A 20,381-nucleotide genomic window follows, 5' to 3' on the forward strand; every position below is an offset into this window, starting at 1 on the left:
TATTTCGCCCATCTAGGACCTGAGAGCAACATCGCTGTAAATGTGCAATGAAGAGATAGAAATACTTTGGTGAGAGCTGATAATTTTTGCTTGGTACCTATGGCCAAATGCCTAGGATGGGTAAAAAAGAAAGATTGCAGTGAAACCATGGGTGAAAATCTTAGCATAAGAGTGAAATATGAAAAAGGAAAAAAAAAGAAACGATAAAAATTTTAGAGAAGTGCTGGAAAACGTGTTAAGGAAGAAAAAAAGCACACTTTGTAAAAGGCATAGGGGAGCGGACTAAATTGCCAAAGACATGATTAAGGCTTGTGTCGCAGGAGGCGCGCAAAGCAGAAGCAGCGCTCCACCAAAGTCCGAGAATATTACCCCAGCTACACTGCATTACGCAACATCAGTTAAAGCCCATGCTGCGGTAACGATTATGGAGCGCTGCAGCCTCGTTGTATAATGCGCTAATTTGTATAGTGAGCGAGTCTGCTGTTTTCTATGTGGGATATATATATATATATAACCTCAAAGTATGATACTATCATTGTTGCGTCTATCACTGTCATACGTCTTACGCTGCTTGTCTGTTGAAGATAACTAAACTGCTAACATATTTAAAGTGGCGTCCTACGCAAATGTTAGAGCCATGAAGCATCTTCACAGACTGCGAACCTTCCACTGTGCGCGAAACTGTGCTCTCTCTCTCTCTTCATACCCATACCCCCTTAAGGCCTCCAGTGCAGGGCAGCAAACCGGACCTGCGTCTGGTTAACCTGCCTGCCTTTCCTATCTTTTATTTATCTCTCTCTCTCTCATGATTGCGATAAGAAACATCGACACCGTCGCTGCACACGTTGTACTGACTACAACCGGCAGCTCTTAAGCACACCCGTAACAGATGGCTCCATAACATATGGCTCGATAACAGATGGAACCAATTAGCCTGCCGGCATAATCCTACGATGGTGGTAGGGAATGCCTGTTAGACGGACACGTTGGTCATCGTTAAGGTAAATCTCGCTTGTGGCCTAGCTTAGTTGCGCAACATCGAACAAGCAGAAATATCTAAACGCAGTCATTTCGTTAAGCGCGGAAACTGCTTATGTAGGCGCGGTTTCTTTTGAAACTATGGTAACTCGTAACTGATGCGCAGCTTAACCAAAGTTCTAGCGTGCTCCTGTAATTTTATAGTACGAAGCGCATTCGACTCAACTGATCCGTATAATGACTACACGCGCAAACCGTCGTCGTGGCTCGCTGGCCATGGCGTTGAGCTGCTGAGCGCAAGGTCGCGAGCTCGGTACTCGGTCGCGGCGGCCGCATTCCAGCGATACGTAACGCAAAAAAATAAGGAAAGAAGAATGCTCGTGTAGCTGCTTTGTGCGCGCGTTGATGAACCCCAACTGTTCAATATTCATCCGGAGCAATCCATTAAACGGCGTTTTTTATTTGCGCACGGAGCAGTTTCTGGTCGCTAAACCTCGATAACATAATTTCATGTACTCCCTATTCGCAACGAATTGCCCTTTCCTCCAGCCGTCGGCCGAGTGAGTGCCGGTGAAATCACGCGCACCTCCGCTCCTTAGCATCGCAGGGCGCGTCAACACGAGGAGAAGCACGGCGCCGCAGGCAGGCAGCACACACTTGAGCAGCCACTCGAGGCGCCGGCCGCCACCCGCCAGCTTTCGCGGTAGAAAGAAAAGAATAACAACAACAACGAGAAGAAGAATGTGGACATTGCGGACGCGTGCGGCATGCGACATGCGGCTGAGACGTGGGCGTGTGCGTGGCGCGAGCGAGATCTGCACAGCTCCCCCCCCCCCCCCCCCTTCGTCTACGAGCGCAGCACGAAGAGTGCGTGTTGTAGTTCCCATCCTCCTCCGCGCCTATCCCATTTCCCGCGAGCCTCTCTCGTTTCCAGGGCGGGCACGTCTTGGCCACGGGCGGGCTTGTTTGAACAGCCGGTGCCTCTGGACTGTCGCCGTCGCCCGGACTGTAAACACGACCGGAAGAAATCCGGCTTGGCCCGGTCGGTCGGTCGGTGACGCGCGGATCGTAACGCGGGCTCGATTGCGCGGAGGAATTCAATTTGAGGAGTGGTGCCGCATGCTTTGCGGCGAGCGAGCGAGCGACGCCGTCGTAGTCGTCGTGTGGGTGGTGCCCCGCACTCTTCGAGGAAACCGCACTCTCACGGTGGGGAACTTGACGTAATGCTCTTATACCTTCATACGAGCGACGTGCGCCGAAGAGGGTACGTAGCTGATGGACAAGCCGCCGGTTGTTCTTTGGTGGACATCTTCTGTTCGTTGTCTTGGGTGACAACGCAAGACAGGACGAAGACGGAAACGAAAGGACGCGAGACACGCTCAATTTGTGGTGTACTGTACAAAGACGCGCGGCAATACCCTGTCTCTTGTGCTATACGACTTTAGGCAAATACGGTACGTTGCTGACTTGCTAAACGCTGCCTCCGCACCGCCGTGCTTTGCATGCACGCACGCCCCATCACGACTGCGTTGTGGATTTGAGCGGGCTATTTTCTTGCGTTCCGTTCCCTTTTACAGCGAAGCTGTTAGCCTCTAGTTGGTCGGGATTTTTCGTGAACGTCAGAAGAAAAAAAAAAGAATTTAATATCTCTTTTGGAATAAGGCATACAACACACAGCTCAGTATTCATTTCAATAAAGAAAAGCACAAAACAAATGTAGAAACCTCATGATGGATGATAAGGCGCCCGTGAACAATGCGCGGCACGTTCCTTCTCCCCGCGTGTGTTTCCCGGTAAAGATTACGGTTGCATAAGCTGCTCCCGTAGGAAAGAGGCAACAGCAGCGTACGAATCAGTGAGTGACGTCACCAAACTTCCTATATAGAAGAAAGATCTGCCTAGCAACTCATTCAGTTCATTGCAAGACCGCTATGAGTAGACCACGCAAGGACTCCCGAAGAGCAGCTGAATATGATGAACGTCGAAGAGTGCAAAATCGTAATGCTCAATAACGGCGTCGCGCTAAGACTAGGCAAACAAGAAAACATTTCCTATCCCCATCGACGCCTTACTTCACTGCCCATGCGTTTTCGCAGGGTCGCGTTGGTGAGTCAACTTTTTAACGTTATAGTTACGGGTGTGCGAATATCGATTTTCGAGTCCGAATCGAATCCCGATCGAATAGTGCCAGAAACGAATCGAATCGAATCGAAGAGTTTGCGAATGAGGAACAGCGGTTATCACAATTGACATAAAACGATGTTCGCATCCTAGTATTTTGAAAGTTAGGAAGTTTCTGTCATTACGTTGTACGCTATGAAGCCTTGTTTATTAAAAGCACAAATGGAGCGTTAGGAGCAAACAAGTCTTTTCTTCGCATGCACAGGGCTCTTCAGAGAGTGCTAATGATCGCTGTATATATAGCCTGTAAAGTATGGTTTGCTAAGCGACCTAGCCGGAGGGTGGGAGGGTAGGGGGTGTATCATATACGACTCCACCTGCTGGACATATCCGTTTCGTCTGCTGCTGAAGTTCTGATTGGCTGGGCTGGGTTACGTGTCAGAAGGAGACAGGCACCCCCAGCCAATAAGCACTTCAGGTGAAGACGAAATGGACATGCCCATTAGGTGGACACTTACAAAATGCGCCCTCTCACCCCCTCCCCACTGATCCATTACGCAAGTCCGCATGTTTTGTGTCGATACTATGCCTTTGAACTTACCTTCATAGGGATTTATCTCCGTATTCTCAAAAGATCCTCGACTCGAACCTCTCCCTCCACTTCACTGAGTTGAGCACAGCGCCAGCTATTGATTAGAGAAGACGCTACGCTTCTCAAGAATAGCCGTGGAGTGTGAATGAAGCGCAGTCACTACTTCTGTCGAGGTATAGAGCTACCACCTATACTTTTTTGAATCGAAGTGGAGTGTTGATGGAGAAACGTTCTAGAATGCGAGGGTGCTACAGCTAGGGCCGACTTGACTCTGTCAGTGACTCGAGACTGCACCTCAGGGTGACGCTACATGCACGGCGGTGTTTGTTGACGCTATAATCCAACCTGTCAGTGCCCCAAACAGCTGTTTTACGGGAAAACAGAGCTAATGGGGAAATGGTATGTTTCCGATGGCTTAGCGAACCAAGGTAGTAACTGAGTGGGACTAGATACCACGGGCGTGTGCCTATGTTTCGGGAACATCGTTGGCTTAGTGGCTACGTATGGCGTTATGTCTACGACAAGGCCGCCAGCTAGACTTCCGGCCACGACGGCCGCACTCCGATGAGAGCAATGTACAGAGGCGCCCCAGTGCTGAGGTGTTAATAAACACCCAACGACCTTAACTGATCGAATTAATTTGGTACTTTAAACTTCGACCTTCCTAACACGAGTGCTGCTTTAGAGCTTCAAGATGAATAATTCAAAAATCAATTGTTTAATCACTGTTTATTCAATTCAAGTTTACCAATAAATTATTAGTGTGCTATGCGCTATCGGCTATCAACGGCTCTGTGCAGACTGGTCTCTAAAAAAAGAATATTTTGCTTCGCTGCATTGCACTGGATGCGGAACAGACAAACGTTTAGCAGGCAGCCCCCCTCTGTGGTGCACGACTTCGAATGCTTTGCCATCTGTCTCACCGTCAAACGCATTCCCATTCGTGCTGAACTGTGTGCTCGCGATTAGTGGTTCTCGAGCTTGATCCCTTTATATTGGCGCTCGCTTTCCGAGAAAAGCAGCTTGCTCAAATATTGAAGAAAAAAAAAAAAGAAATTCTTAGTCATCGTGCTCCACACAAAGCATGCCTGTCTGGAGGATCAAGAATCGCAAATCTCAAAACTTCGTGTGATGATTCCGCTGCGCTGAACTGCATTCGCACGACGAACCGAACTCCGCGGGCAAGCGTGACGTGGTTCAGTCCACTCGGTTGCTACTAATCGCGCCCCTGGCAGCTGCTTATCTGCGGTCCCTTTAGCGCGGGGTGACTCGGCACAAAGGAGAGACGTCATGCTCGTCACCCGAGTTCACGGTTCATCGTGTGAACGCAGTTTTATTGCTGTTGTTCGAGGAGCTGCATTCGCCGCATTCGCGGTGGGCCCATATGGGCCGCTCAATTCGTTACAAGGCACCTTACGAGACACCCCACGTCGCTGGCTACGCGGGGACAGCGTCCGAGCGTCGAATTCCGACGTGCAATCAAGGCCGCGGCAATGCCTGGTCCGAAAAAAAAAAGAAAAGAGGAGGGCTCGAGCGCCTGCTTACCCGGACCCCTGGTACGTATCGTTTGATTCCTCCTGGGAAGGTCGGCCATCACTTGTTGCTGCCGTCCTGCGTTAAAAGCATGGATGGCTCACAATTGACTGCCGTTGAAGACGTGCGACAGACAGGGATAATGGCACTGTGAAAACGGCGGACAGACAACCCTATAATCCACCGTAGCATCCAAGCAGCCACGTGCGCTGGAGGGTTTTCACAACTGGTCAATCGCGAACAATGACGCAGGAATTTTGCGAAACGGCAGAGTAGAGGTAGAGGTCTGTCGAGGGCACCTCGACAGACCTTTTAAAGATAGAAACAGACTATTCATTTATTTAAAAAAAAGTTTCGGGACGGAAGTTCTCTAAAACTAAGGAGCGGCATCTACAAGGTTTTTCGATCATGAGTGCTTTTAGACATTCGCCGAATGACTTTGGTAATATGTCTCACATCGTGATTGATTGACGCGTGCTCTTCGGAAGAAATTTAGCATAATAACTTTTTTTTCATTACGGCCCAATACCTTTTGTTTTCCTGTAAGCGCTAAATTGAGCAACAGCAATGTCACTTTGTTTAGAAAGACTATAGCGCTCGGAGCAACTTATATTGCGCACACATTTCATTCCACTGTTCGTTGGGGCCTCTGAAAGGCTATCGTCACAGCTTGTAACGTCTGTCCCTTCGCCTTTGTAAGGAAATGTAGCAATCACACTCACGCGAGCTGTACGTAAGGTCGACCATTCGTTCTACTGAGAAGTACGAATAGCATATTATTCGGTACAATGCCTGGGCCTAGAAAGAGACATGTCGCATGTTCGTCACACCCACTATGTTGTTTAGCTGGGTCATTTAATCCCCTTTCTGTGACAGTTGACAATTGATTGGCGCACCTCGCCGCACTGACAATAACAGTCCCAGCCACGTTTTTTCTTTAATTGTAGGGTATGCAGAGAGGGAATTTTATTCGACTTCGCAGAGCACAGATTAGTTCTTTTATAGACAGGGCTGACAGCGACATGTCGGGGGACTTAAAGTAAGCTCTGTTTAACCTGCTTTCATGAAATAGATGAATGTGACGTCTCAGGCGTGGAAAGGTGCGATGCGCCGAAAACAAAAGCTGTAGATACCCCATGCGTGAGGAACATTGCGTGTAAGCCAAATTATCGCATGGCCTTTACCGCAGCGTAATCCTAGAGCTTAAATGGTTGCCATCACGACGCACGCTTATGTTCCGATTAGGTTAGACTCCATTGTGCGTATCATCATCTCGCTTTATACTTGTTTTCTTTCATTATTTGTGTCATCGCTCTGCCGCACTATTTGCTTCATTTTTTTTATCCGCTAAATCTGATCAGTTTGCTCCGCATCGTTTAGTCAACCAGAACTAACTTCTAGCAGGTTCGATGCATACGGCCAAAACTTGCGGAGTCCTCCACTACGGCGTGCCTCATAATCAGAAAGTGGTTTTGGCACGTAAAACCCCATAATTTTTTCAGCCTTTATGCTGCTGTTTAAGTGGTAAGGGCACTATAGCAAGAGGTTGGTGCTAGGCCCAGAGCATGCAAGATCAGGCGAGGCACTGACAGAAAAAGAAAAGAACAAAAACAAAAATAAAGCCCCTCCTTTCCCGTGCAAGCGCACCGCACACGCTCGCCCCATCTGCAGCCGCTTGACAGAGCGGCCGGCGCTTACCCGCCTTACAAGCGTCTTTGGTGTTCTTGACGTCGGGCGGCCTGCGGTGAGGTCCCCGGGGCACTTCGATGGGCACCACACGTCTCCGCTTCTTGGGCAGCTTGGCCCGCGCTTGCGTGTGCGAGTAGAACATGGCAAAGTTGGACACGATCACGGGCACGGGAAGCGCGATGGTCAGCACGCCGGCCAGCGCGCACAGCGCGCCCACGAACATGCCGGCGTAAGTCTTGGGCACCATGTCGCCGTAGCCCACTGTGGTCATAGTGACCAGGGCCCACCAGAGGCCGAGCGGTATGCTGTTGAAGTCGTTCTCGGGGTTCGACTGGATCCGCTCGGCGTAGTAGACGAGGCTGGCGAAGATCACGATGCCCAGCACCAGGAAGAACACCAACAGAATGAGCTCGCCGGCGCTGGCCTTGAATGTCTGTATGAGGATTTTGAGGCCCGCCGAGTGGCGGGTGAGCTTGAATAGTCGCATGATGCGGATGATTGAGAAGAACTCTAGTATGTCCGCGTTCTCCAGGTGCGAGGCGAGCTTCTGGAGCGTGAGGTCGATGTAGAAGGACAGCGTGGCCGTGAAGTCGATGATGTTGACCGCGCCGCGCACAAAGTCCAGCTTGCTGGGGCTGGCCACGAAGCGAATGATGATCTCGAAGGTGAACCAGGCGTTGCAGACGCACTCGATGTAGAAGAACGCGTCGTGCGGATTCGTCTGGATCTTGTCCAGCGTCCACGCGACGGCGCTCTCCGACGTCTGCACAGTGATGTTCTTAATGGCTGGCACGCGCATGTTGGGGTGGGTTTTGAGGCAGAAGGACAGGATTGAGACGCAGATGAAGAACACGGACATCACGCCGATGATCTTGGCTGCGGTGGAAGAGTACGGCTCGTCGAACAGAGACCAGATCTTGGGCTTGACCCGCTGCCAACAGGACAGCGTGCCAGCGAGGTACTCCTCCTCCATGCCGAACTTGCGTGCGATCTCCTCCTCACTCGGTTTGTCCGTGTCCAGGTCGAGCCGGTCCAGTACGGCCAGCGTCTCCTGCGTGTCCCTATGCTGCGTGTAGGTCATCCAGCAGCAGGGTTCCACCTGCGACAGCAACGTGTAGCACGTTTTAGCCGATTACAGGGGCACACGCAACCTTTCGCTTCAAATTAAAACAGCGCGACTTCATGAAGAAGGGCAAAAGCGAAGAACAGACAAGGACAAAAGCTGTCCTTATCTGTTCGTCTTGTTACAAAGCAACATTTCACTTTGCTAAAGTTTAAAAACTTCACACGATTGTTTCGCACTTTGCGTCGATCTCCTGTATCCACTCATCCGCTGGTTTAGGTTGTTGATTGAAATATATATTTGACGGAGTATGAATAGCCATTCTCCTTGGCTGAGAACACGAGCTATGCTCACCCGTGCAAAATGAAGACTAACTCTGCATATTGTTGATGTTCTTACGCCCGCGAAGTTCTGCACTGTAATAAGTCATAAGTCAGGCATCAGCGTTGAGGTATGCAGTAACACTCGTTATATGAACCACTGTTGTTTGGTTTGCTTTGAACTATACAAAGTGCCCGTAAGAGGCGTTTTTAGTTTTATTTCTAACCCCAAAGTGTTCTCTGCCGGGCTGCAGCGAAAGCTTATCCCATGTGCGTACACCACGCACTCATCGCCACGCAAATCTGTGAGACGGCGATACTTGGCCGTTTTATGCCAGCCTAATTGTAAAGAACTTGAACATATCAAAATTAGAAAGGGTGCGTTTATTAAACGAATTGTGCTCTCGATGACGTATGCATTGTTATTGTGACGATATTTATGTATCATTTCTTTTATCACTGAGTAATTCTTGAGAAAACAAGGCCGGGAGATGGTAGTACTTAAAAGGCTTCTTTTTTTCGGTTTCAGTCGGCGTTTACAGGCGGTACCCTTGCTGGCGCGCTCCTGGCGCTTTTCTGAAGTCGATCGTCACTCCTTGGTGGTGCCGCGGCGACTCACGCTGTTTTCGCGCGTCTGGGCCGGTATTTTGTAACCATGCCTTTTCTGATTCTATCCTTTTGCAGACTTTTCGCGCTTGGATGATAAGAACAGCATAGAATGAGGCATAAGGCATCGCTACAAAATAGCGGCCCTGATCACCTTTGAACATGTGACCTAACGCGGGCGCGATGCCGCCGGAGCTCTAACGACGCATTTTCGCCATATACGCACTCACATTCGAGTCAGATATACCTATGACGTCTAGTAGCCTCCGGGGTGCTGCTTGCGCATGCGCAACATCACAGCCGTCTCATGCTTGCGATCGCTGTCATTGTTTCGTTCTTGGAGCAAAACTGAAATTAGTTAAGGACTGCACTTTTATGGACTTGTATTTGCGAATGTGCAACAAATCTGCCACCGCTACTTAGAATGTCCATTTCGCTTCCGTGTTATAACCAGTTTCTCTGATGGAAGTATCAACCAATCTCTTTCAACTTTGTCCCTCGTGTACATTTTGTTCCTTGCATATATCATCTCTGCACGACACATATGCTGCTATTCAGTAAACAGCTTGTCGTTAGCCGCCGAGTGCACACGGTAAACACCGGCTCAGCTTAACTCGCTCGTTTCACATTTTCCCTTTTACACCCTCGAAGGAAACCAAGCGCCACGCGCAATCGAGAAAAGGAAAGCCGAGTAGATGACAAATCACACCACGAAGGCCTTACGTCAGCAACCCGCGTAAAACATGGAACAATTCGCGTTTGAAGTCGTACAAACGATCTCCATCAATAATTCTCAATGTTTCTCCCACAAAGCAACATCCCACCCCTCCCCGTACACACACACGCTCACCCCGCCAAGTCTGCTCAAAAAGTTTGCTCGAGCGCCGCATTTTGAACTGATGCGGAATCGACGCGCCGAAGTCGCGTACGGCATTCTCGCAGTTATTGTTCTCTTTACTTGCGCCCAGAAAGAGCGAGACAGCTGCCTTATCCCACTTATAATGCAGGCGTCGATTTCAGAGCACACAACACGCCCGAAATGGACTTCTCGTGCGAAGAATATCGCAAGCATACGCACGCACGCGAACGCCGCCGTCAATCCTCCCTCCTCGCGCCCCTCGCCCGCCCCCTTTCCGCCCCCGTCTCGGCGCTCCATCTGGCGAGTCCTTTGAAGAGTGTGAGAGAAAGTTGCTTCGATAGGAAGCACCATTATGAGGCCGCGGAAGGAGAACGGGGTTCCTCCCGACCCACCACCAAGGGCGCTTCGAGAACAAGATCGTGGCTCTCTACAACCGTATATACGCCGGCCCTGCTCGATTCGAATGCGGACGGCGTTGCTGGCGCCGCATTGAGGCTATACGGTGCGGGAGCAGAGCAGGAGCCTAGCGGCTCGTTCTCCTCCCGATGGCTTTCTCGATCTTTTCTTTTTCGGGCCCCGGATGTTGAGAGACTACCTCGCGGATGAAAGCAGAAAGAGGGCGGCTCGCATACTTTGTGGTACTAAAGTATATACGATTTCGGGGTTTCGGATCTCTCGCGGGCCATATACATACGCGGCTACCGCCTCTGCTATACACCGACCGCTGCTTTCAGTGTTGTGCCTCGCGGTGCTCAGACCGCCATTACACTATGCCGAGGCCCCGCCGTTTGTCTTAGTCGTGGCGTGCTGCGTCGGCTTTCCTCCTCCCCCTTCGTCCGTTATTTACTTGCCGCCAGCCTGTTGAAATGCTAGCGAGAGTGGTTTGGAGGGGGTCAGAGGTTCGTTCGAGAGGAACAGATATATCTCTCCCGAAGCCTTACATAATTCATGTCGTCGAGAAGACGTCCGTCTTCTTCTTGTTTTTTCTTTCTCCTTTTCTTTCTTTCGCAGTGGGTTAACAGAGTGCGGCATCATTCTCGAGCGAGGGGCATTCGGGAAGGCGAGCCCTCATGCTTGAACAACCGTTATTGCGACGTTACCTAAGCGGGGGGTGGCGGCATAGGGTAGCTCGGCGCGCTTCCTGCTTATTTTTGTGTCTCACGTCTGCGACTCGGATCGGTCTCGTATTTCACCTTAGCAACAACCAAGGACAGTAAGCAAGGTCGTCGCGCTACCATTTCCAGGCACCTTTGAATGATCTACCATCCCCCCACCCCTTTTTCCCCCTCCGATGATACACCTATTCAGAAACTGAAAGCTGGGTTCCTGGGTGTCCTTAAGGTCTCTTTCAACGTTCGCGCTTATCATAGCGTATGCTTTATCACTTCCTCCTCGAAAGCATTTGCTCGAAAGCAAATTTATTATGGAGGGTGGGCTTGTATGTGCGCCTCTCGGACAGTGATCAATCGCGGATGATAATTCTGGACTATAGACTGTGTATATGATCTGCACGTAAAACAGACAGCCAAGCACTAGCTTCCAGTTCAATAACTTCTATATGTACGTAAATGCTTTTGCAGTGCTCATCGCTGACGATGGCGAATTGTATGACGGTCAATTCAGACCCGTGCATTCCTCTCTACACAGCTTCCTTTGCGCAGGAAATAGCTGATCCACCGCTAAGCACATTATAAAGCTTTAGCATGGCCTTACCTCTTACCGTTACCGATACCGGCTTCCGGGACTGCGTATCGCGAGTGAAATTTACCGGGGTCTGATAAGTTTACCGGAACGGCTCCCACCGGTTACTGGAATTATGTATCAGCTTGACAATGCGCAAGCGGCCAGCTCCAATTCTAATGTGCGTGTGTTACTAGCTCTTCGTCACCACAGAAAGAAACAAATGGTAAAGTTAGCCATCGCTTAGTCTCATCGCATGCAGAGGACAAAGTTTAGGCGATGGTGTGCCGTTATTATGCAGATCAGTTTCGTTTTTGACGCTGCTATAAACGCCTATAGAGCGAAATGGCGTCGAGGCGGGAAAGTACGTCGATCTTCACCTAGAGGAGGGCGCCACAGCTTTGCACAGCGTTGATCAAACGCTGTACGATGTTGTGGTGCCAACTACTAGGTGCAAGTCCGTTAACTTTGTCGTGCACCTACGCAGAGCCGTGACTCTCTGTATCAGAAGACACATGACATAAGCAAATGTGAACGAGATAAACGCTCCACACGCAGGAAGACGGAGGCGACGTGATCAATGGCATGCAGACGAGGCAAGCCTCGGCCGGCAGTCAAGGTTTCGACAAGGTAGACGTGTCTTGGTCAGGGACAAGTCGAAGGGCACTTCGACTCGTCAACCCTGACGAAGAAGACAGGCCCCCTTGGTCAAAGCACTGGCCGAGGCTTCCCACGTTAGCACACTGTTAGCACCCCAACGACTGAACAACCTTTGTGTCCTTTGTGTTTTTGACTGGTTTTTTCGTTCAAGTATGTACCAACTGGCCCTTCTGCAAGTTATACAGCCCGGTGCAGAGGCGGGCAAAGTGGCGCGCGCTCGTACCTGGTTGGCGTCGAGTCCCCAGAACTCGAGCTCCTCCTCGAAGAGCGGCCCGCACACGTCGGTCGGGTAGTGCAGCTTGCCCGTGCGGTAGTAGTTGAGTATCTGTCCGAAGACGCCCGGGTGGCGGTCGAAGAAGTACTCGTTCAGCACGGGGTCGTAGTTGGCCAGGGCCTCGGTGAGCCGGGAGAGGCGCGTCGCGGGGATCTTCTTGAGGGTCGCCTTGTAGGTCTCGTGCCGGATGCCGCCCACGTTTAGTACGACGCGGTTCTCGGCGTCCAGGTTCATGCTGGTGGCTGGCTACTGCTGCTACGCTGCCGCGGGCCGCACACCGCGCGACCCGACGCCCATCACGCCTGCGGGCCGGATAGAACAAAACAAAGCAAAAAAACCTCTAAGTCATCCACGGCAAGGAAGTCTGGCCGTGCGAGCCAGCCGTGTTCTGCAGTCACTTTACTCTATGTATACCAGGTGTTTTATTTCTTGCTGAATGTCAATAACCATATTAAATAGCGCCTCTGGTAAGATTGCACAGTTATGTCGTATGAGCTGCCTCACTTGAAGAGGCTGACGTTGCATTCACGACGCGGCACAGATATGTTAGCTCATAAAGTTTGTTTTTAACTCACTTTAGCTCAGGCGCAGAAATTAAATCTAGTGATAATGAGGTCACATCCATTTAGGAGGCATCGGACGTTTAGTTTTTAAACATATGTCCTAAAATTTTCGGTGAAATGCACTGATGTTCCTGCTAAGACTTATCGGCACAGCATGTTTGCGCAGTTCTTAACGCACCACAACGTAGATAAATGAAAAAATAAAAACAAAAATAAAATAAGATACGCTTGACAGGAGCAAGGAAATGATACTGAGCGGCCTGCCGATGGAAGTTTAATAACCTCAATACTCCTGGTTAAAGCGAATAATAATGGACCGGCCGTGTGTTCTTAAGAGCAAAATTTAAATACGAGGAATTAAATACGAGGAAGCAGAGAAATCGTTTTGCTCGGCGCCCGCGTCATTGAATTTGATGAAGTTTGTCGCACTGGAAAGCAACCGTTAAAATCTACCGACTGTAGGAAGTAGATTTATTACCAGGCCATCAATGTTTTTAGAAAAAAATTATTGAATATCTAAAAATTAAGTTAACTTAGTTATCGAGTGTAGAATTGTTTAACTAAGCACATAAAATGTCCCAGTTCTGTAAACAGAATCTATTCAGACATCTGTAGAGGGCACAACTGACGTATTATACGCCACTCTGCATCGTACCTATGACTTGTGAGTAAGACTTTTGCAAAACCATTGCACACATTGAAATAATGCCATGTAGGCTGAAAACACACATGTGAAATTTGTCCAATTCGCATGAATTAACGAAGGCAGTTTGCAGAACCACGGTACCTATTGTTTTTTTCCAACGCTATAGCATTAAGAGCCGCGTGTTGCAGAAAATCCGGCGTCTGTGTCGGCGGTGTCCGTGAGCGAAAATTTCCGTATGTATTTAGGCATATCTATATGCCACGCCTTGCTATATGGCGTGCGGTATATGCGGGTAATATTGCCACACCATTCTATCACTAAAGTTCCTCATACCTTGTCTTACATTCTTGACAAAGTTATTCCTCGGAATTTTGAGAACGATAGCTCACAAACAAACGTCGTGAAACAAAACACCGACAGCGCATGCCTTATATGTTAAAACTTCCGAGACTGAAATATTAAAAGTGCAAAACAATACCAGAAACCTTAAAATAATGTAAATTTTTCGCAAGGCTGTGCACTACCTCCGGGATTGGCCCACGCAAGATGCCGCGTTTCTACCACAAAGCTCGCCTTCGTGCATAGCGCTCGCCGTCAGCGTTTCCCGGTAAACAATACCGTTACATAAAGCGTAAGAGGCGGTCAGGGATCTTTGAATGCTATTGCGTTCCACTCTTAAAGGCGAAGCTTAAGTGTCCTCCACTTCTTGAGTTCTGGCTATTTAATCTTCTTGCCTTTTCTTTTTTCTTTCTGTAAGAAGCAGGGCGGGGGAACGTGCGGCGTATTACTGATATTCGGTGATATTTTTTAAACATTTTACGTCCTAAGTGAACATTCTGCTTCTTGCAGGCGGTAGAATTTAGATCTCTCTCTTACATGCATCAAACTTAATTAAAATCGTTTCGGCGGTTGCGATGAGAGCATTTCTGCGTTTCATACGTTTCTGAATGTGGAAATCTGAGTTTGCCCCGAGCTAAAGCTTCCCCTTAACAGCAACAACAGTATTAGCATCAAGAAGATACAACAAGAGAGAATAGAATATAGAGAAATATAAGAGCCGTCAGCTGACATATAGGCGACAGAAAAAAAAAAGAAATAAAGAGAAAAGAAGTTGTCACGACACTTTGAAACTGCGTTGCGGAAACATATAATGTATTCCAAGAACGCGTACTTTACATCAGAAGAATCTCGCATTTCAATTCATGGCTTCCGCGCATGCGCTACCCAAATGTGGGTGAAGCGTACGTTTCGTTTATTCGAAGCTCTCGCGAAGCACCTTTTTAATTAATTACGAGGCACCGAAATAAACGCACCGAAGCGGGAAAGCAAATGAAAGAAAGCGAAGTTCGTGCGAAGCGAAGTATGCAACTCAAGTACTTCTGACTGCCGCGGATCCTTCTTGTACAAATACGATTTCTTTTGCTCCTGCAGGTACATTAGCCTCGAACGCAATAACTGAAATCACTCCGTTCCTTCAAAAGTATTAATTTTCGGTCTCTACGAGGTATCTCTGTCGACTGCCATATTGGGAGAAGAAGGTCCCGGCCAACAGATCTGAGGCAGCGACGGCATGACGCAAGTGGGAGCGCAGAGCTAGGATCGCTTTTCTTGGAAGTAATAATGAGCAATAACACCTCAAGAATCGCTATGGAAGCCTGAATAATAAGTGCAGCACCAAATTCGGTTGTAAACTTGTGCATTAGATTCATCCCCTTTGCGCGTCTCCTTCGTGTGTTCCCTAAGAAACTGGCTGCCTTGTGTTGCAGTTTTGGTTATAAAAACACCCTCTTCAGTCTTTAGGGAACAGCATCGCAGCAGAAAGAGCCTTTCATGGGTCCCCGTGCCTACCAGATGCTAGTCTACACTAAAGATTGCGAAACGCCCGAAAGACTCTCATATTTTAATCAAACCTCGGTGAACGATATGCAAAGTGTAGCTGTAAGAACATCGTGGAAGCACGAGCGGGCTTTAACGAAGGTTGGTATAGGCAATAAAGAATATAGAAGCCTTGTTTATGGCCGTCGTAAATCTTCCCCAATACTTGTACTTCAGAAAAAATAAGGGGGGGGGGGCAGTGGATGCGGGGAATCGGGAGATAGGTTAGGTTTTTTGTGGCCATGTTTAGATTACAGCCCAAAAAGCTTTTGAAGAACCATGTCGCTATTGGTTGAGTTTAGGGGATTAGGAAACACGCTCGAAGGCAGTCATCGCGCTTCGTTCTAGCCTTGGAAACATGATGGAACAATATTAGAAGAAGCGCCCCCCCCCCTCCCCCCGGTCACGCTCAGTTTAGCGAGTCAAGTCACGCCGTGTCCTCCGTGCTAGGAGAATTTTAAAAAATGTAGTCATTCTCATACATAGTAAGAAACTTACATTGCTCTTCAGCCCACAGAACAAAGACCGCCGAGAGGGAGAGAGCGAACGAAAGAACCGAAATCATGTGGGTTGCCCTGAGCTAATCCTTTGTGATTGGTGCTTGTCTCTTGCACAGCGGCGTTAACCAGAAAGAAAGCGAGAGAGATAGAGGGAAAAAAAAGGAAAAAGAAAATGGAACATTTCAAAACTGCTCTCGTAATAGGTCAGGGACCGCCAACGCGCTTACCTAACGTTGTCATTTCTTGCGCTGAGACTTACCTATAACTGTGAGAGCAGGTTTGTTGGGGTTTAATCAACCGACATACCCGCGTCTATACACGCCTCGTTTCACAGGGAACACGTTCGCAATATTCTCCAAAGTATGGAGACACTTTGAATGAGACCCCGAGCACACGCGCTGTACCTATGTATGATATAGAGTGGGAAAAAATATAGAACGAGTACGATCGTCACACGAGCGGTCAGAAACACAGCTGGCGTCTCGGTAATTTCGTTTCGTTTGTCTGACAATGGAACCGAAAAAAGAAAGAGCCGTCGCACAACGTCTGTTTTCGAGTGACCCTTTCTCTTTGTTTCGTTATGTGCTTGTGTTCTGCGATCATGGTGCGGCAGCCCCGATCAGATGTCTGTGTCGTCTTCCTCTAAAACCGTGCAGCATGATGGAATCATTAAAGCTGTCGGCCACCAATCATAACGTGAAATCCGAGTGCACACAAGAATGGTTCGTGATTCGGCGGTGGCTTTGGGGCGGACAGCCATGACTGCCAATTACTGATGAACAAATTGCAGCTTTATCAGGAGCTGTTTCATTCCCGTAAATGATTATACGGGGCTAAAACCTCTCAGACTTGGAAAAAAAATAGAGAGGAAGTGAAGAACCCTTTAACGAGTGGTGTAAAAAAAAAAAATAGGGCAAGGTGACGAGGTAGAATGCCCGGAGAATGAAATCGTGATCAAATGCGATTAGATAGTATCCTAGTACTGATAATGCTGATAGTTGGTGGTTAATGGCGCAGCAGCCACTATTGGCTCGAGTTCATCACGAAATATTGTAGTAGGAAATGCGGTTTGTTAAGTCTTGTAACGCTCAAAAGAAATAAGTGATATACAGGAGGAACACAATGGATTGCCTGGAAAAATGAAAACGCTGTCAATACTGGCGGACAGTTACGTCAAGCAATTCGGAAATTTACAGCCATAGGGTGATCTCGGATGACGAAGGGCGCGGGCTGGCCCAAGGAGAGGCCTTTCGTAGTGCGGTGTGTTTAGCCGAGACGACAACTACGATCCGGCAACGAATTTGCGAAATGCCGGTTGACCGACGGCGAATCTGTAGCTTTTACAACGATGCGCTGTTCTAGTGGGACAACATACAGGTTGCAACGCGCTCTCGAACGCACAGCTGGCGCCATTCCTCGTGACGTGAAGAGTGGCGAAAAGACGAATGATGTCATCATGCTTTAAGCCTCGCGGCGGCGTTGACGCCGCGACCTGTGTAAATACCGGTACTTCGTCGAAAAACGAAGAGAGAGAGAGAGAGAGAGAGAGAGAGAGAGAGAGAGAGAGAGCTGGAAACTCTAATATACAGCGGCGTGACCATTTGCCACGAACGCGCTTTGGCAGTGGCCCATTGATAAACATTTGTTTCCGAATTCACCAATCGCTACGAGTGCTGTTCTATTTTATTGTTCGCGCGTCGTCCCAAAGGCACGGGTTCCAGTGTCGACCGTGGCGGCTGCGTTACAGTGGATCCGGGGGTAAAAAAGAAACGCGAGTGTGCTATAAAATTTCGACGAACGTTGAAGAACCACCTCAGAGTCAACGAAAACTGCACTAATTCTCTGCAATGTTGCGTTTATGTTGGCTTTCTTTCATTTGCATCTTTGATGCTTAATAGTCAGTGACTTCGTTCATCTTTTTTAACTGTAACATAGTGCGTGACTTTCCGAATAGATGCTGCACGCTACCACTGGAAAATAAATTACGACGACCGGGGTGTCACTAACACATAATTACGACAAGCGTGTGCATTCGCGCTTCGCATAACATACGTCGTCGTTTAGGTTAGGTCGTCGTGCTCGCAGTGTTCACACTATGGAAATGGGTTATAGTACTTGACACGGTGAGTCACGGCGCCTGTTGGCGTTCTCAGACGTAAACTAGCTCAACTTGAAGGCTGAATACTAAACCACGCGTTCTCTCATAATCGATTGGAGCCCGCTCTAAGTTTTTTTGCCAAGTAACGCCACGTAACGACAGCATACCCGTAGGAATCGGAAAGACCTCGGAGAAGCGTCAGTCTCGATCCTCGTAGTTCAGCTTCGGCGCAGGTAAATCGAAGCGAGTGAAGCAATCGCGACCTTTCCTGACGCTCCCGCTTAAGCGTTAATTCCCGGACCGCGCACTCAACGTAATGTCGTACACGTCGCGCGAGACTAACCCCGCGCAACTCGCTCGCGAGAAATCTGGAATAATAAAGATCGTCGTTTTCTCGTAGGGACATTTAATTACGGCCGTCCGGCGAGGGAAATCGTTCAGCAAGATTACTGTACCTTTACGTGACGTGCGCAGGGTTTTGCAGCCGGCTCAATAAATTTTATGCCGTTTTCTTATCTCAGGGGGCAGATTGGAAGCGTAAAATATAACACGCGGCACTCTTTTACGACTAGGCGGCAGCAGCAGCAGCAGCAAAGCCTCGGCAGTAGTGCGGTGGGGAAAAGAATAAATAAAAAGAAAGCCAGCCGGCCTGCGTGAGTGACGGACGCACCAGAGCCAAAACTTTCAACAGGAAACAAAAGAAAGCAAGGTATTCGCTGGAATTGCGGTTAAACGCAAGAAACGAGCATTTCTGACCATGGTCGTCGCAGCGAAATATCCGTAATGCACGGCGCTCGTCTTGGGCAGTTCGTCGCTTGCGGCGTTTCGATCTCGGAGGTGGAGTTGCGGCCGTCTCGAGCTCTGGCTGCTGGATTGACTCGCGCACAAGCTGCTGTTGTCTCGCGTCGTCCGCCGCGTCCGAGTCAGCGCGTCGACGCAGGCGCGCGCCTTTGCGTCTGCTGCTCAACACAATGGAGGTCGAAAGGCGAGAACCTTTTGGATAGCGCTCGTTTTTGTCATTTCGTTTACGGGAAGCGCAGCTTGCGACGGTGCGTGACGCGGGCTCGAGTAAGCTGCGAGCTGTTCGCTATTGTAGCATTGGTCGCCAGCGTGCGTTCCGAGTTTCTAGAAAGAGATGCCGTCGCGACCGGCGGTTCTTTCTTTCGTCAAGGTGTGGTATTATATTGCAAGCCTGCACGATTCGTACTTGAGATCGGTACGGTTGGCGTTCGCTAAGAGGAATGTTGCTGTCGTGGCATGATGACACATATGTTGTTGCTCTGATGCTCCGTCCGACTCGAAACAATCGACAAGTGTTTTTGAGGCACAGACTGACCAACGAAGTATTCGGAAGAGCGTCTGTTTCGCGAATACGTAACTTGACTTGGCTCGGCTGTCACACGACGACGTAAACTGCGTGTCACCTCACTGTGCATGACGATAGAGAACAGTCGGTAAGAATTTAAGAACCACAGGAGTCTGCAGAACATCCTCGAGCTCAACGAACTTGAATATGACATGAAGGACTCTTTCGTGGTATGGGGGTACACGGCGTGATGTCACGTGCTAGCCTTGCGCGGGATTTTCGAAGACACGTGGGCAGTTTGCGTCAGCAGCGTTTATAAAGGCAACGACTAATGCACACCTGCCCTTTAATTCATTCCGTAAGTTGGTGGGCATTCTTTTACGACGCAGGAACTTTCTTTAGCCGCAACGAAATGGTCGGGAAATCGCATTAAAACGGGACATAAGTACAGTGAACCATACCTTCCAGCTAGAGTCTGGAATTGTAACCTGACAATTTTTCCCTTTCATGAACCTTCTTCCTTCACATTGCGGGCTTCCGCAGCATTTGTCATATTCATGCGTCTCCGTGCTTCGAGTTGTCGAATAATTCGACCTCGCGTCGGGGCGATCCACTAGTTTCCCGATGAGCTGACAGGGTGAATATAGCGAACGCTCGGGAAAAACACGTTCGTTCTGGTTTCAATGCCCGGAATACAATAAATTGTTTTCCAACTGCGACTTTTTTTGCAGCTTCGCGCTACGGTCGGGTGGATGACAATTTTACCTCTATGCATTGCAATGTCAGCCGCACAAGCAGAAATAAATAACGAAATACAATACGGCCCGGCAGTCTGAAACCTACAATTTTTTTTCTTAATTCAAGTGGGGCCGCAAGAAATTTCTTATGGAAAGATGGTGACACAACTTGCACAACTAATAACAAAAAGTGAGTCGCTAGTAATACTTTACTCAAATAACTGCAATGAACTGTTTTTGTATAGTGTTGCACAATTAAGGCCCGCTATGTTCCAGGGCTA

At 48.9% G+C, this 20,381-nt stretch overlaps 1 protein-coding gene across 5 annotated transcripts in view; it reads right to left on the reverse strand.

Moving 5' to 3' along the window:
• The window catches only part of LOC142585675 (potassium voltage-gated channel protein Shaw-like), a 176,791-nt gene that overhangs the window by 75,131 nt on the left and 81,279 nt on the right, over positions 1-20,381 (reverse strand). For 2 of the 5 annotated variants that reach the window (XM_075696612.1, XM_075696616.1), the window contains exons 1-4: positions 18,814-19,016; positions 12,325-12,677; positions 6,923-8,012; positions 5,237-5,302 (exon numbers count right to left, since the gene is read on the reverse strand). In XM_075696612.1, the coding sequence (XP_075552727.1) occupies positions 5,237-5,302; positions 6,923-8,012; positions 12,325-12,609 (1,441 nt within the window). In that variant the 5' untranslated portion in view covers positions 12,610-12,677; positions 18,814-19,016. Of the gene's footprint in view, positions 1-5,236; positions 5,303-6,922; positions 8,013-12,324; positions 12,678-16,218; positions 16,359-18,512; positions 18,627-18,813; positions 19,017-20,381 lie in introns of those variants that run through there. The other 3 variants (XM_075696614.1, XM_075696615.1, XM_075696613.1) reach the window with 3 other exon arrangements.

Source organism: Dermacentor variabilis, chromosome 6 (assembly GCF_050947875.1).
Source record: "Dermacentor variabilis isolate Ectoservices chromosome 6, ASM5094787v1, whole genome shotgun sequence".
NCBI classification, from domain to species: Eukaryota; Metazoa; Arthropoda; class Arachnida; order Ixodida; family Ixodidae; genus Dermacentor; species Dermacentor variabilis.